The sequence below is a fragment of the Leucoraja erinacea genome, chromosome 15 (assembly GCF_028641065.1).
Source record: "Leucoraja erinacea ecotype New England chromosome 15, Leri_hhj_1, whole genome shotgun sequence".
In the NCBI taxonomy this organism is placed as follows: Eukaryota; Metazoa; Chordata; class Chondrichthyes; order Rajiformes; family Rajidae; genus Leucoraja; species Leucoraja erinaceus.
Genome location: NC_073391.1, coordinates 32,073,504 through 32,090,754, shown reverse-complemented (window position 1 = coordinate 32,090,754; position 17,251 = coordinate 32,073,504). Strand labels below are relative to the sequence as shown.

At 46.5% G+C, this 17,251-nt stretch overlaps 1 protein-coding gene across 1 annotated transcript in view; it reads right to left on the bottom strand.

The window, feature by feature from the left end:
• armh3 (armadillo like helical domain containing 3) overlaps nucleotides 1-17,251 on the bottom strand; it is a 111,429-nt gene that overhangs the window by 39,048 nt on the left and 55,130 nt on the right. Inside the window, exons 20-23 of the mRNA XM_055647048.1 lie at nucleotides 15,322-15,410; nucleotides 5,458-5,540; nucleotides 2,613-2,739; nucleotides 1,007-1,082 (exon numbers count right to left, since the gene is read on the bottom strand). Of these exons, the coding sequence (XP_055503023.1) occupies nucleotides 1,007-1,082; nucleotides 2,613-2,739; nucleotides 5,458-5,540; nucleotides 15,322-15,410 (375 nt within the window). The remainder of the gene's footprint in view (nucleotides 1-1,006; nucleotides 1,083-2,612; nucleotides 2,740-5,457; nucleotides 5,541-15,321; nucleotides 15,411-17,251) is intronic.

The following is a 17,251-nucleotide window of genomic DNA, read 5'->3' as shown; positions in this document are numbered from 1 at the left end:
CCCATGGCGGTTCCCCCACGCCGGGTCCTCGTTTGTTCTTCCTCCCCACCTCGGCAGTTTCCTCATTTTGTTCTCGGTGGCCCATCCTCCGGCTCCCACTTGGCCCATCTTCGATCGCCGATGCCATCTTCGACCGTTGGCCCGCCCGACCTCAACGACCACCGACCTCGACCAGCGCCCTCATCGAATGCCGCACTGACCTGCTCGATGACCACCAGCGGGTCCACTCGTTGGGTCGCGGGGATCCAGGCACTGGCCGCGAGGATCCAGGGACCGGCCACGCGGCTCCGCCAATGAAGAGGCGGATTGGATAGCACGCAAAACAAAGCTTTTCACTACACCATGGTACAACATGACAATAATAAAGCTAAACATGTTAGTTTGGCGACACAAGAATTGCACATACTGGAATCTTGAGTAAAACACAATGTGCTGGTGGAACTCAGCGGGTCAGGCAGCATCTGTGGAGGGAATGGACTGACTACGTTTTGGATCAGTACACTTCTACAGACTCAGAAGAAGGGTCCTAACTTGAAACGTCACCTATCCGTTCCCCCGACCCACTGAGTTCTTCCAGAACTGTGTTTTGCATACAGCAGCCCTGACCTCCGATCTACCTGTAGACTCTCGTTCAGATTATCTTTAATCGGACTTTACAGGACTTTATCTTGAACTAAACGTTATTCCCTTTGCCTTGCATGTATACTGTGGATGGATCGATTGTAATCATGTATAGTCTTTCCACTGACTCGATAGCATGCACCAGGAAAGCTTTTTACTGTACCTTGGTACATGTGATAATAATAAATACTAAACGTAACTAAACTAAATAGTTGTGTCGCACTGGGCTTGGTGAAATAGCACACATATTATAATTTCTCCAAAACATGGCAGCCTACTTGAAGGTGACCGAGTGTCTGTGGCCCCCCCCTCAGTATCCATAGAATCCGAGGCCATTCAGCCCGACTGGTCATAGGCAGCACTGAAAGTCTCATTAGTTCCATACCTGACGTTGATCAGCGCGTGTGTGACTTTGCTCGCTGGTTCCTTCCACTGGCCGCTGTTTGTTGAGAGCCTCAAGACTAGAACAGAGCAGAAACAAGGTTTCCAGTTGTGGGAGAGTCTAGGACCAGAGGACACAGCCTCAGAATTAAAGGACGTACCTTTAGAATGGAGGTGCGGAGAAATTCCTTTAGCCAGAGGGTGGTGAATCCATGGAATTCATTGCCACAGACAGCTGTAGGGGTCAAGTGTTGGGGATTTTGTAACGCGGAGAAGGGCAGGTTCTTGATTAGTAAGAATGTCAAAGGTTATGGGGAGAAGGCAGGAGAATGGCGTTGTTCAAGGAAAAACTAAATCAGCCATGATCGAATTGGTCTTATGGTCCTATAAAGCTACACACTGAAAATCATTCTGTGGACACGGATATAAACTGGGAAAAGCTGCATCCACAACACCTCCAACAACAACCAGAAGGAAGGAATGCCAAGGAGCTTCAGGGAAGTTCTATGAGGAGGCTATTGTTGGGAGCAGGACTCAAGTGGCAGAAACTAGCCCGTGTCGTTGGAGGTGGAGTGAAGTAGATTCATAAGAGGCTGCATCTAATACAGCGTTGAGACACCATACTATTGCCTTTCTTCATATTCTATAAATCCCCCTAAACACTTCTTCAATAGGTCAGGGGTTCAAGTCTAGTGCCAGAGTCTTTCACAATTAACCCAGGTTGACTGCCCAAGGGAGTCAATGATGAGGGAATGCAATGATCTTGCAGTTAAGGTGCTAAACTATGACCTCTGCCCTCCAATGCGGACTTTAAGTTCAAAAGGGGGGCCCTTGAGCGCTGGTCACGGTGGCGTGGCAGTAGAGTTGCTACCTCGAACCCGACTACGGGTGCTGTCTATATGGCGTTTGTACGTTCTCCCCGTGATCAGCGTGGGTTTTCTCCGAGATCTGCGGTTTCCTCCCACTCTCCAAAGACGTACAGGTTTGTAGGGTAATTGGCTTGGTAAATGTAAAAATTGTCCCTAGTGGGTGTAGGACAGTGTTAATGTGGTCGGCGGGGAGCCGGTGGGCCGAAAGGCCTGTTTCCACTCTGCATCTCTAAACTAAAGCAACACAAGAGTGCTGGAGAAAACTCAGCAGGTCCAGCAGCATCTGTGGAGGAAATGGACAGATGACGTTTCAATTTGGGACCCTTCTTCAGACTCTTCATATTGGTTTGGTATAGATTTGTGTTTCACTGGTACGTGATATAGCTCACAATATTCACAAATACGGCAAATTAATTAAAGCCAAACCGGTGGGGCGCACAGTAACGCAGCGGTTATAGTTGCTGCCTTACAGCACCAGACACCCGGATTCAATCCTGACTACGGGTACTGTCTGCACAGAGTTTGTACATTCTACCTGTGACTGTGTGCGTTTTCTGCGGGTGCTCCCACTACAAAGACACAGGTTTGTAGATACAATTGGCTTCTGTTAAAAAAGAGTAAATTGTCCCTAGTATGTAGGATATTGCTACTGTACGGGGTGATCGCTGGTCGGTGGGCAGAAAGGCCCGTTTCCACTGCATCTCGAACATCTAAAGTCTAAAGAGGAAAATGTAAACTCACCCATTGAATACAAGTTATCAAAGACCTGGTGCATTCGAATGATCTCGTAGTAAAGTTCATCGTAACTGCTTGGTGTTGGAAGGAAGGTGTCTCCGTAGGTAATGAAAACGTTGAATAAATTCACCACCTGCAAAGAGAGGGAGAGACTTCCTAATTAATCCAAAGAATGGTGGATGAGGAAAAGCTATTCACATGGGAACAACCCAGCCTGAAGGGCCTAATCCTGTGCTGTATTCTTCTATGTTGTTAACTTGTTCTATCTTTATGAATTTTAATCAGGATTGGTCATATTTGCCTGTTTGTTCCTTATTGGCGTTAACTGCTTCTCTCTTCCCAGATGTTGCCCGACCTGCTGAGCATTTCCAGCATTTCCAGGCTCTGCTTCTGGCTTTCAATTGAATCACCACAGATCTGGCTGCGACCATAACTCTGTACTGCAGGCTACCCTGGCAACCTCACCCACTTGCTTTTTAAGTATCTAATTAAGTTCAAAGACTCACGCTGGAAAGAGAAGATTTGAGAAGAGTGAAGACAATGTTGCCAGGGTTCGAGGGGCTGAGCGCAGGAGGCATAGGGGGCGATCTTTTTGAGGTGTAAACAAATGAGGGGAATAGATACGACAAACTCACAGAATCTTTTACCCAGAGTAGGGGAATCAAAAACCAGAGGACATAGGTTTATGGTGAGAGGGGCAAGATTTAATAGGAACCTGAGGGGCAGCTTTTACCACACAGAAGGTGTGGGTAAGTCTTTAGAGTGGGAGGAAAAGTGTAGCACCCGGAGAAAACTCATGTGGTCAGAGGGAAAACGTACAAACTCCATATGGACACCACCGGTGGTCAGGATCAAACCCGGGCCTCTGGTGCTGTGAAGCAGTGGCTCTACTGCTGTGCCGCTGTTGACCCCTATGCTGTACGACTTTATGATTCACGAGCCACAGAGACAAAATACTTTACCCCATCTTTGCATTGAATAAGCAATTTCCTATTTAACCCTAAGTTCTACAAGATCTAGTGCACCTTAATGCACTAGTCCAGGGAAAGATATTGCAGCATGGATGGTTTTCAGACTAAGTGGATCTGTGTGTGCAGGCAGGTAGGCATTGAGGGAAGTGGGGATCATGAAGATTTGAAAAGTTGAGTTCCATGAGAAATGAATATCCCTGTTGGACATGCTGGCTTTCCAAATAATCTATTAACGGTTGGGTGACATTCATCTGTCCTGTTGCTAGGTTTTTGTTGCCAGGTAACAATGAAGAGCAATCCTTCACTTGTGTGAATCGTTTTTGTTCTGTCTACAGTGTGGAACCTCCGTCATTTAATAAACATAAGGGAGCTACAGGAAGCGTTGCCAAGTTCAGAGGTCCCTGCCAGTTGCCGGCTTGGAGACACCACTCCTTATATCCGCTCCCAATTTCACTTTTTCCAGCCAATTTAGAGGGTGGTATAGTGGCGCAACGGTAGAGACCCAGAGACACCAGAGACCCGGGTTCGATCCTGACTACGGGTGCTGTCTGTACAGAGTTTGCACATTTCCCCCTATGACCACATGGGTTTTCTCCGGGGGGCTCGTCTCCTCCCACATCACAAAGGCTTGCAGGCTTGTAAAAATCGTCCCTCGTGTATAGGATGGTGTTAGTGTAAGGGGTGGTCACTTGTTGGGCCGAAGGGACTGTTTTCGCGCTGAATCTCAAAAGAAAATCTAAATCAAATTCAGAATCTGCTTGGACCAACTGACCTGACCCCAGATTCACTGCGGACAAGAATTGAAAGAGACAGAAGCAAGGAACTGCAGATGTTAGTTCATTTTTTTTTTAAATGCTGGAGTAACTCGGCAGGTAAGGCAGCATCTCTGCAGAACATGAAGAGTTGGCGTTTAGGGTCAAGTTGGGACCGTTTTGACTAATTGTTGTGGGGGGGGGGGGGGGGGGTTGGGGGGGGGGGAAGAAAGCTGGAAGAAGTGACGGGGCAGGACAAAGTCTGGCAGGTTATAGGCGAACACAGGGGAGGGGGGATTTTGATAAGCAGATGGTTAGAACGAAGGCCAGAGAATTAAAAAAAGGAATGAAGAATGGCGAATTGTGGATGGAATGTAGGTGGAGAACTAGGTGTGAGTCTTTAAGAGGGAACTGCAGATGCTGGAGAATCGAAGGTTACACAAAAAAGCTGGAGAAACTCAGCGGGTGCAGCAGCATCTATGGAGCGAAGGAAATAGGCAACGTTTCGATGCCGAAACCCTTCTTCAGACTGGTTAGAGAGGAGGTTGTGAAACTGTCTCCGGAGAGAAGAGGAGAACTTCTTCAAGGTAGGCATATCTTGAAGAGATAACGCAGTAGAGTATACACAGTGTTTAAGAGGGAACTGCAGATGCTGGAGAATCGAAGGTTACACAAAAAAGCTGGAGAAACTCAGCGGGTGCAGCAGCATCTATGGAGCGAAGGAAATAGGCAACGTTTCGGGCCGAAACCCTTCTTCAGACTGGGTGTGAGTCTTGGTGGGGCACTGGGCAGGGAGGTGGATGGAAGGGGGGGGGGGGGGGGGGGGAGGCATCTTTTCAATGCAGTCCTGCTTCTTCGGATGCTTTCTGGTGATCCGAAAAGAAAGATGGGCTCACAATATTACAGCCCAGTGGCAAATGATGCAGCCACACTGTTGCAGTATCAGCCCCACACTCTGGAGACCATACTGTTCAGCGGTCTATCAAGCTGTATCAGTTTCTAGTTTTAAAAGGATCCGTGACAAAGGAATAGGTCAACATTTTCAAGGGTCCAGTTGTTCTCAATGTTACAAGCTTTTCGAGGATACAAAGGCTACAATGAAATGCACTTTGAAAAGTACCAGCTCACCATTAAGGCCAAGGCAAAGATGTTATGCTTTCCCAATAGCACGGTCTCATTCGACATCACGAACTTCAACAAATTGATTAGTGCTGCAATGAGATGAAGCAGACTGTAATAAATGTTACACAATTTCACGATTGGCACTGAGCCAATCCCACCTAAAGTAGTGGGATTGGCTCAGTGCATTCCCCGCATCTCCCTAGAGTGGGTGAGGGCAGTCCCTGGCCAAAAGGAATGGAGTTCCCCTACCCTTCTCTTCAGCAGAGATCTGTCAGACGGACCTGAATCAACCCAGCACCATTTACACGTATGCACTCTTTTATTCATTATAGCAATAACATTTATTCCCTACATGCTAGGGATAATTTACAATTTCTCTCTGAAGGCTGTTACTCTACTGGTACGCCACTGTGCCACTCCATCTCTGGAGAATATGGACAGGTGATGTATCAGGTCGGGACCCTTCTTCAGACTGATCGTAGTTGGTGGGGAGTGGGGGGGGGAAAGGAGGTGAGAATTGGAAGCAAATTTCCCGCTTCAAGTACTTGCTTCCTGTTCCCTCCCCCCTCATCAGTCTGAGGAAAGATCCCGACCTGAGTCACCGATTCATTTTCTCCAGAGATTTTTCTCCAATGATTCCTGGGATCATTCTTGTACATGATTCAATGACACTTTATTGTTTAATGCTTTATTTTGCCGACCACCTGGTAAAATCTTATAGCAGACCTGATCTAGGCAGAATACAGGTGCTGCCATGTTCTGGTGCCAACAACATTACAAAAGATTATCAAACGGTCCCATGCACTTGGTGTCTTTTTTGGGAAACCAGCATCTGTAAGTCTATGCATCTACCACACTATATTGCTTTGTGATATTTATTATGGAACCCAGAGGGAAGGCATGTTCTCCAAATCCTGCCCCCCCCCCCCGAGCCAAGAAGACAAAAATCAAGAATGTTTTATTGTCAGATGTCCAAAAAAGGAATAATGAAATTATTTCTAGCAGCAGCACAACAGTAATGTAAACCTATTTCTTTGTAAAACGCGTAATGAACAACAAAAATAGTATAAACACTGACAAATAAACAAACAATAACAAAAATAATACCCCCAATACTATATAGTTCAGACTATTTGGAGGTTACAGTGTTTAATACTCTGGCGGTTGTAGGGAAGAAGCTCCCCCTGAACCTGGACATTATAGTTTTCAGGCTCCTGTACCTTCTTCCCGATGGCAGGAGTGCAATGAGAGTATGTCAGGGTGGTGTGGGCCTCTGCTGGTTGCCTTTTTGAGGCAGCGACTTCTGTAGATCCCGTCAATGGCGGGGAGGTCAGTACCTGTGTTGGACTGGGCCGTGTTCACTACTTCTTGCATTCTTCTTTGTTCCAAATACTCACCACCCTTTGAGTGAAAAGGTTGCCCCTCAGTTTTGTGTTAAATCTTTCCCCTCTCACCTTGATTCTGGTTCTCCTATCTTCTGCTTCTTGATTCCCATAACCCGGGTAAAAGACTCACTCTATCCCCCTCATGATTTTATACAATTCCATAAGATCCTCCTTCAACTAATTTGGGTGGCACAGTGGCACATCTGGTAGAGCTGGTGCCTCACAGCGCCAGAGACTCGGGTTCCATCATGATCTTGGATGCTGTTTGTGTGGAGCTTGCATGTTCTCCTTGTGACGTGTGGGCTTCTTTCGGGTGCTCCAGTTTTCTCCCACATCCCCAAAACATGCAGCTTTGTAAGTTAACCGGCCTCTGTAAATTCCCCCTAGTGTGTAGGGAGTAGATGAGAAAGTGGAATCACATAGAACTAGTGTGAACGGGTGATCGATGGTAGGCGAGGACTTGGTGGGTGGAGGGGCCTGTTTCCATGCCGTATCTCCAAACTATCTTTAAAACTAACTGCACCAGAACTGGCTGCAAAAATCCTCTTGCTCGTTGTTTGATCACGAGGGAGGGCAGCTAACACATTACCGTACCTATGTGTATTTACAAAGTGAATAACTTTCAGAAAGTTACACAGTTTTGTCACAGACTGAAGCAATGAAGCTCAGATGTCGAGGTATCCATTTTGCTAAGTCTAAACTATTTCCAAACAAGAGGGGAGCCAAGAGAGACAGTGGCAGATGGAGGTGGCAGATGCCACAGTGCTGGAGTATTTGAGCTTTGCTGCCTGCGTTGTGCTGCGCCGTGGATCAGATCTGGCTGCAAGGCAAACTGAGCAGTAGCCAAGCAACTGGAACTGCAGCAGGGTAACCATCCAGGGGAAGGAGCTCAGAGGAGAATTTATTCAAACTGCAGGAAGAGACAGAAAGCCAGAGAAAAGAGCTACAGAGGAATGGAAACTGTGAAAAGCGGGTTTTCTTTACAGTGGACAGCTTGATTGCATTCACGTATAGCCTTTTTTTGACTGGATAGATCGCAAACAAAAGGTTCTCACCGTATCTCGGTACACGTGGCAATAATTATAAAATAAACTAAAAGCTGGAAGAAAGGAGGAAGTCAATTAGATAAAAAGGTAGCTACTTTGTGCTTGCTGATGCAGCAGTTAGTGTTGCTGAACCACAGCTCCAGAGACCAGGGTTCAATCTTCACCTCCGGTGTTGTCTGTGTGTGGAGGTTGCACGTTCTCCCTGCGATCCCTCTGGGTTGCCACTGGGTGTGCTGGTGCCCTCTCACAACTAAAAGACGTGCAGGTTTGTAGGGTAATCCGCCATTGTAAATTATCCACAGTGCGTGGGTGAGTGGTAGAATTTGTGGTAATAGTGCCACACAAGCCCTTTTGCCCTTTTGCCCAGTTGGATACACGGCACATGGGGATTAGTGTGAAGGGCTGCTCGATTGGCAACGTGGACTCAGTAGTCTGAAGACTGTATAACTCCACAGTTTGAAGCACGGGTGACAATAGAGAGAGAAGTTGGGACTATAATCATCATCGTTGAAAACATTAGCAACGCAGTGGTGCTGGTTTCCGACGGGAACGGTGACGGACGCACCACACATCTCTGTCCTCCAGTTCCTACGGACTTCCGCCCCTGGAAGTATAGGATTTTGGTGTGTATGCTTTATCATCATTCCTCACAATGCTATGTACGACAGTGATCGCAACTTCCACTGAAGTGTGGATGGCCGTTTGCTCGCTAGAAGCACATCTGCCCTTTGACAGGTCTTGTTTTTAGTCCTGCTGGGGGTCCACAGCCCCCCTCCTTGCAAACCAGGTGGGGAAGACGGTTTGGTCGCCGACTATCCGACCATGGAGCGGGTAGCACGGGATTACATGGCACCCGTGGCGGGTGAGAACTCCCCCCGACCGGACCAACAGATCTGGGGCTACTAACGGAGAGCGGATCACAGCTTGGTCTAAGTTTAGTTTAGGTTAGAGATACAGCAAGTAAACAGGACCTTTGACCCACCAACTCCATCTTGACCATCGATCACCTGGTCACATTAGTTCTACATTAGCCCACTTTCGCATCCACTTTCGACACATTAGGGGCGATTTACACAAGTCAATTAACCTACAAACGCACATCTTTAGGATGTGGGAGGAAATTGAAACACCCAGAGGGAACCCACGCGGTCACAGGGAGAACATGCAAACTCTGCACAAACAACACCTGAGGTCAGGAGCGGCCCAGAGTCTGTGGCGCTGCGAGGCAGCAGTTCTGTCACTGCACCACTGTGGTGCTCTGCAGAGAACAACAGTGGACGAATGATTACTTATGCTCTGACAATGGTTAAGAAAGGCAGTTTTCTCCCACACTCCATAGACGTGCAGGTTTGTAGGGTAATTGGCTTCTGTAAATTGTAAATTGTCCATAATGTGTAGGATAGAACTAGTGTACTGGTCAGCACGGTGAGCCGGAGGGCCCGTTTCATCGATCTCTCTCCAAATTAAACTAAACTGTAAGAATATTTTCACAAAAAGAAAAATAACGGAAATGAATGAAAACAATCAGAGGACCAATTCCTTTAACGTGATTGATGCAAAAAAAAAAAAAAGTAGATTCTGAAAATCCAGAAACCAGAGGACTCCAAAATCAATCAACAGATCAGGCAGACTGTGGGCAGAGTGTCAGATGAAGTCACTGACCTGACACTTTGACTATGCTACATTCCCCACAGATGTTGTCTGACTACCTAGTGCTTCCAGCATTTTAATTTCCTTTAGTTTCCGAATGAATGACAGGGGCTCAAATGTAAGAGAGACAACTCCAATATGCTGCTCCTTCAGAGCTGTCGCTCCCATAGAACGGTGCCCCCAGGCACTCCTTCATGGCTGCCCCTCTTGCAGCACAATTGCCTCTCCAGCAACACAGCACATTCACGATGCACCTCCCAAAGTGCAGGGCTCCCTCACTGCCGTCTCCCCCAGAGAGGCTTGTGCGTCTCCAACAGCATGGCACCACTTCACCGCTGCCCCGACCGCAGGGCCGCACTCCCACAGCACGGCATTCCATCGCCGCTGTCTCTCCAACAGTATAACACACCATCACCGCTGCCCCTCACACTCCCTCTTCCACAGAGCAGCGCTCTTCATCACAGCCCCCCCCCACAGCACAGCGTCACCTCACTGTTGCCTCTCCAGCAGCACAGTGCTCCCTCACTCATCACTGGCCCTCCCACAGCGCTGCACCCCTCTCTCAATGCAGTGCTCCCTCCAAAATATCCCACAAGGAGCAGAGGTAGTTAGGGGATGGGTTATAAAGACAGAGCCAACACCGCCATTCAATATGATCATGGCTGATCATCCAGAATCAGTACCCCATTCGTGCTTTTTCCCCATATCCCTTCATTCCGTTTGAGCTAAATATATCTCTCCCTCGAAAACATCCAGTGAATTGGCCTCCACTGCCTTCAGTGGCAGAGAATTCCACAGATTTAGTACTCTCTGGGTGTAAACGTTTTTCCTCGTCTCAGTCCTATCACAACATGCAAAAGGACATTCTGACAGATACATAGATAGGAAAGGTTTGGAAGGATATTGGCCAAAGGCAGGAAGGTGGTACTAGCTTAGATGGGGCACCTTGGTCTGCTTGGACAGGTTGGGCTGAAGGGCCTGTTTCCGTGTCATATGACCCGATTATATGATGCTGAGGATCTAAGGCACCAAGCACCAGATTACTAACATTGACTATGCTTGGCCAACCAGCTAATTCACCATGCTTGAATGAAACCGAAGCAGAGACATCAGCTCCTGAATATCCACAGTGGCAGATTGTTCTGCTCCATTATTTCTTTTTATAACTTATCTGAAAATGATGTGAACTTTTATGTAATTACGTTTCGTTCTTTCAGACGCAGTCATTTTCCAAACACTCCAGTAAGTTTCCAAATATCCCCCTCAAAGATTTTCTGCCTCATCAGAGACACTGTTATAATTTCAGCTTGCAATCCTGTGCCTTTTTGTTTATTATAGTCACCGAACGTTGGAGATCATCAATCACAAAGTTCGACTGCCTCACAAAGATGGAGTTACTGAATCGCTCAACACACAAGGCAAATCAGCCATCACGTCTTTTTGAAAGAGCGATCCAATTATTTTCTTCCGCCACTCCCACAGCCCTGCAAACGATTCCTCTGCAAGCATTTGTGCAATGCCATAGCGTACAGAATGGCACAGCAAAGGGACAGGCCCTTAGGCCCACTATGATAAGATAACACCAGCGAGAGTGCGGCCCCAACCTCCATTTACCTCATTGGAGACCTTTGAACTATCGTTAATCGGACACTTTCACCCTTTACCTGTAGATTGTGTACCCTTCACCCTTTACCTGTACACTGTGGACGGCTTGTTTTGTTGTGCTGCTGCAAGTAAGAATTTCAATGTTCCGTTTCAGGATATATGACAACAACACTCTTGGCTACAGTCAAGCATAATTGTTTCTTTGACTGGGTAGCACGCAACAAAAAAAGCTTTTCAGTACCTCAGTCCACATGACAATAATGATAAACTAATCTTCTCTGCATATTCCCCACCCCTTGCAAATCCATGTTCCTATCTAAAAGCATCATAAACGCCACCATCCCTGGCAGCACATTCGAGGCATTCATCACCCTCTGTGTAAAAACTTACTCCACCCATCTCCTTTAAACTTTACCCCTCTCACCTTAAAGCAATGGCTTCTACACTTTGATATTTCCATCATAGGTAAAAGATTCTGACTGCCTCCACTATCTATGCCTCTTATAATTTTAAATACTTTGATTAGGTCTTCCCGCAACTTCTGACGTTCTGGAGAAAACTATCCAAGTCTGTCCAACTTCTCCTTATAAGCAATATCCTCTAATCCAGGCAATATTGTGGCAATTCTCTTCTGCACTCTTTCCAAAGCCTCCAAATCCTTCCAGTAATATCTCACCCTCTCACCTTAAAGCTATGTCATCTAGTCTTTGACATTTTCCAGCATTGGAAAAAGATTCTGACTTCCCCATTTGAAAGCTATTGTTCAATCTGTTTCTGCCACTTTTCCAGGTAGTGCCGCCCAGAATCCCAACAAATCACCACTTAAACAGGATTTTTTTTCTCAAAGAGAATAGTCTGTGTTTACCAAACCTTGTTCAACAGCGTTAACCCTGACCTCAGGTTCTGCTTGTGTGGAGTTGGCACGCTCTTCCTGAAACGTGAGATTTATTTTTCCTTCTCTCCTCCCTCCCCTCCCCTCCCCCACACAAAATACTTGGTTTCCTCTCACATCCCTGAGACTTGATGGCTGTCATCAAAATAACACATTTAAATTATCCCCGAGAGTAGGTGAGTGGTAGAAGAACCACTTGCAGTTGATGGATATCTGTGGGTGTATCAGAGCTGCTGCCTCACCGCTACAGAGATCCAGGTTCAATCCTGACTACGGGTGCTGTCAGTACAGAGTTTACATGTTCTCTCCGTGATCATGTGGGTTTTCTCCAATTTGCTCCGATTTCCTCCCACACACAAACGTGCAGGTTTGTAAGTTAATTGTCTTCTGTAAATTGTCCCTAGTGCGTAGGATGGTTTAACATAGAACTTTGGAGAGGTGGTTGATGGTGGGCATGGACTCAGTGGGCCAAAGGGCCTGTTTCCACGCTGTATCTCTGAACGAAACTAAACATAAATTGTGGGGAAGTGGAATCACTCAAGAGTTATCCAGTGCCTGTGTGTACTGATTTTTGTAACACAACTGTATAAAGGGGCTACTTTTGCGCTGTATTGTTCTATGTTTTAATCCTCCTTGTACAATGAAGAGATAAAAAATAATTTGCTTTCTTAACTGCATAGTTAGTATGTGTGTCTTCACATCAGGGTACCTGTAACATCCCAGTAGTCTTTTCTCACCATTTAAAAGATATTCATCTTGTTATTCTTCCTACCACAGGGAATAACCTACGTCCCCGCACTATAAACCATCTGCCACCTTCTTTCCCTGCATTTCTAATCTGCCTTTCTCCCTGTGCAGATTCTTGGCACGCTTCTTTCAACTCACTTTCTCCTCCATCGTCGGCAAAGTTGGATTGTTACACTCTGTCTTTTCGCTCGACTCATTAATATAAACTGTGAACAGTTGAGGGCCAAACACTGATCCCTGTGGTACCTCACTAGTGATAACCTTGCCAACCTGAAAACGAATCATTTATTCTTACTTTTGTTGTCAGTTCTTTAGCTAATCCTCGCCAATATACTATACCCTGCGCTGCGAAGCCTTTTCTCCCCCCCCGACAACATAAAGATGTTCCTGTTTTGGACTTGTGACTGACAGGCTGCTCTCCGCTTGAGTGGAAAGGCATTAAGCATCCACTGCAGTCTAACACACGGTAAGGATGATGGAAGAGGCTGGTACTTCTGCAATTAAAACCTGCAGCACCAGGAACTTTTCAAAGCAAAGGTTTTGTCAGCTGTGAAAGGAATGCAGAGCTAGTCAGAGGCAGCCTCCATCAAAAGTCCAATCATTTATCAGAGAGACACAGGAAATTTAGACTTCAGACTTGAGATATGGCACGGAACCAGGCCCTTCGGCCCACCGAGTCCGTGCCGACCAGCGATCACCCCTAAAACTAGCACTATCCTACACACACACGAGGGGCAATTTTACAATTTTACAGAAGCCAATTAACCACACAAACCTGCACATTGTTGGGAGTGTGGGAGAAAACCGGAGCGCCCTGAGAAAACCCACGTGGTCACAGGGAGAACGTGCAAACTCTGCACAGACAGCACCAGTAGTGAGGATCGAACCTGGTTCTCTGTGTTGTAAGGTAGCAACTCTAATGCTGCACCACTGTGCTGCCTAGTATGCATGTCTTTGCATAATGTAGATGCTGGTTTACAATATAAGATACCAAGTGCTGAAGTAACACAGTGGATCAGGTAGCATCTTTGGAGAACATGGGTTGATGCCGTTTTGGATCGGGATAGAGTTTAACATGTCATCAAAATGCTTTCTTTTTTACACACAATTATCATGTTATTCTATTTATTCCTTGCAACGCAGGAGGCCGAGGGTAATCTTACAGAGGTGTCTAAAATCCTGAGGACAATAGAGAGGATGCACAAACCCGTTTACTCAGAGTAGGGGAATCATGAACCAAAGGACATATGTTTAAGGTGAGAGGGGAAAGACTTAATAGGAACCTGAGGGGCAACTTTTTCCACTCAGGGGGTGGTGTGTGTATGGAATGAGGTGCCAGAGGAGGTACTTGAGGCAGGACTATCACACCATTTAATAGATATTTGGACGGATACATTGATAGGAAAGGTTTTGAGGGATAAGGGGACAAATGCAAGCAGGTGGGACAGTTGTAGATGGGGCATCTTGGTCGGCATGGGTAAGCTGGGCCGAAGGGGCTGTATGACTCCGTGGCTCTATGACAAGATGTTAAGTTCACGGTTATCTCAACTGAGAATTCCATGTTTATTCAATTAACTGAATTTAAATTCCCAACCCTGGTAGGATTGTGAATTCATCCCTCTAATCTCTGGATTTTCAGTCCAGTCACGAGACACCATTGATCTGCTTTAGAAGGAGGCATATCACATTACTGCTTCACTGTTTAGTCTAGTTTAATTTAGCAGAGAAAACAAAGCCTTTTGGCCCTCCTAGACCACGTTGATCATTAATGTTATTCCACTTTCATATCCACACCCTTCACAAGGGGGGAAATTTTAGAGGCCAATTAATCTACAAATCAGTGTATAGAACAATTCAGTACAAGAACAGGCCCTTCGGCCCACAACGTCTGTGCCGAGCATGATGTCAAGATCACCTCTTATCTGCCAGCACATATTCTGTATCCCTCCAATCCCTCCCTGCATATTCATATGCCTATCCAAATGTTTTCTAAACGCCTCTATTATATCTGTACATCTTTTCAATGTGGGAGGAAACCAGAGCACACGGAGGAAACCCACGCAGTCGCAGGGAGAACATGCAAACGCCATAGACAACACCTGATCAAACTCTGGTCTCTGGTGCTGTGAGGCAGTGGCTCTACCAGCTGTGCCCACAAGGCCACCCAAAACCCAGCTAACCTCTGCTGCTGTCTGTGTGGAGTTTGCATGTTCTTCCTGTGTGGTTTCTGCACCCCAGACACGCAGATATGAAAGTGGCATTGAAGAAACCTTTCCGCAGGTTCGCTAATAGGTTAAACTGTTGCTCACAACGACAGAGGTAAGTGACAAAAGAATCAACTGGAGTTGATGCGCACATCAGAGAGGAATAGTTGGCAAGAGACAGGGAAATAATGGGAATGAGGACTGAAAGGTCTGGTGTGTTGAAGGCTGGCAATCACTGTATGGGCCAAACGGCATGCTTCTGTGTGGTAAGAAGTGCATATCTGATCATAGATCCTGTGGGTACTATAACGTAGTCACACCATGAACAAGAGGATACTCACCTGACCAGAATTCACGCCAGGTGTAATGTAATCGTACTCGACACTTCTTCTGATAACAGATGAGTTTGTGAACAATCTGAACACACCGCCTACAAGTAAGCAAGAGAAAAGTTATAACAACAGGTGTATAGCAAACATGGGTCAAAGCAAAACGTAACCCAGAGCTTGGTGAAATATTGCTTCAATGGTTCTTCATTGTCACAAGTACTTAAGAGATTAGAGTTTTAGTGTTTAGTGATATAGCATGGAAACGGGCCCTTGAGCCCAAATTGCCCACGATGGCAGGACAGGGGTACAGATTGGGGATGATCAGCCACGATCACATTGAATGGTGGAGCTGGCACCTATTGTCTATTGATTACCAACATGCCCGATTTACATTAGTCCCACCTACCTGCATTTGGCCCATATCCCTCTAAACCTATCCTATCCATGTCTAAATGTTTCTTTAACATTGCATTCATACCTGCCTTAACTACCTCCGCCGGTTGTTCGTTCCATACACCCACCACCTATTGTGTAAAATAGTTACCCTTCAGATCCCTATTTAATGTTTCCCCCCCTCATCTTAAACCTGTGCCCTGATTCTTGATTCCCCTACTCTGGGCTCACCCCTCAACCTCTCCCTATAGCTCAGGCCCTCGAGTCCTGGCAACATCCTTGTAAATCTTCTCTTGTACCCCTTGACAACATCTTTCGTATAACATGGTGACCTAAACTGAACACAATACTCTAAATGTGGTCTCACCAGCGTCTTACATAACTGTAACATGATCTCCCAACTTCTAAGCTCAATACCAAGTGTCATTCAATTGACAGTGGAGGGACTGATGTGGGAGGATGCTGCTTTGTTGTTTTAAACTTCAGGTGCGGTGGGAGGTGATAGAAACCGGAATGAAACTCAAATTGACCCGTGGAAATGGATTTATTTGGAGGTTGCGTGACGTTTATGGGTGGATCTGGTGGATGGGAAGTGACTTTTGCACAAGTAAAGGGAGCAGAGTACTGCATCCGAGGCGAGGGAAACGATTACAATGGCAGCTAGCGCAGGGACTGTGATGGGAGGAAGTGTGTTCAGTAGCTTATTGACTCTGAGTTTCAAGGGAACAGCAGGGGTGTATCATTGGCAAATGGAGCTGAGAGATTACATGGGAGAAAAATACAAGATCTAGACTTTTTCAGCCTGGCAAGTTTGAAGTTTAAAGTTTAGTTTATTAACATGTACACCAAGGTACAGTGAAAAGATTTTGTTGCGTGCTAACCTGTCAGCAGAGAGACAATACATGATTCCAATCGAGTCGTCCACAGTGTACAGATACACAATAAAGGGTACATCTAGTGCAAGAGAAATACTAGTAAAGTCCGATTAAAAATAGTTCGAGGGTCTCCAATGCAGTAGATGGGAGGTCAGGACCGCTCTCTAGTTGGTGATGAGATGGTTCAGCCGCAGATCCAGGAACCCACCTGGAGAGGGAAGGCGCCAAGCCCGGCTCCTGCTCGTCCTTGACGACCAGGAATCTGAGAGGAGGGTGGAGGGAATCACCGACAGTGGCAGTGGACGTTAGACAGAAGGCCGGTAAGAAGATCTCAGGCTTTATCTTTTGCCCCTTCAAGTTCGGCTGCGGGAGCGCGAAGGCTGAAAGGTGGCCGGACGAGGAGAGGGACGACGGTTCGCTGGACAATCCGAATGGAGGCGATGGCTGCAACGGCCCTTTATGGCCAGCGGCACCTGGGAACCATGAAAACTGTGCCTAAACCTGGCGACTCTTGCAGAAGGGGTCAGTGGGCTGTTTCCAGAGATTCGATATTTAATTGGGAGGTACTTGTGGGAGTCTTACTGATTTGTTTGCAAAAAAAATAATTTCACTGTACCTTGATACACGTGATAATAAAGAACCACTGATTGACTAGAGGCAGCTGACAGAGTTGA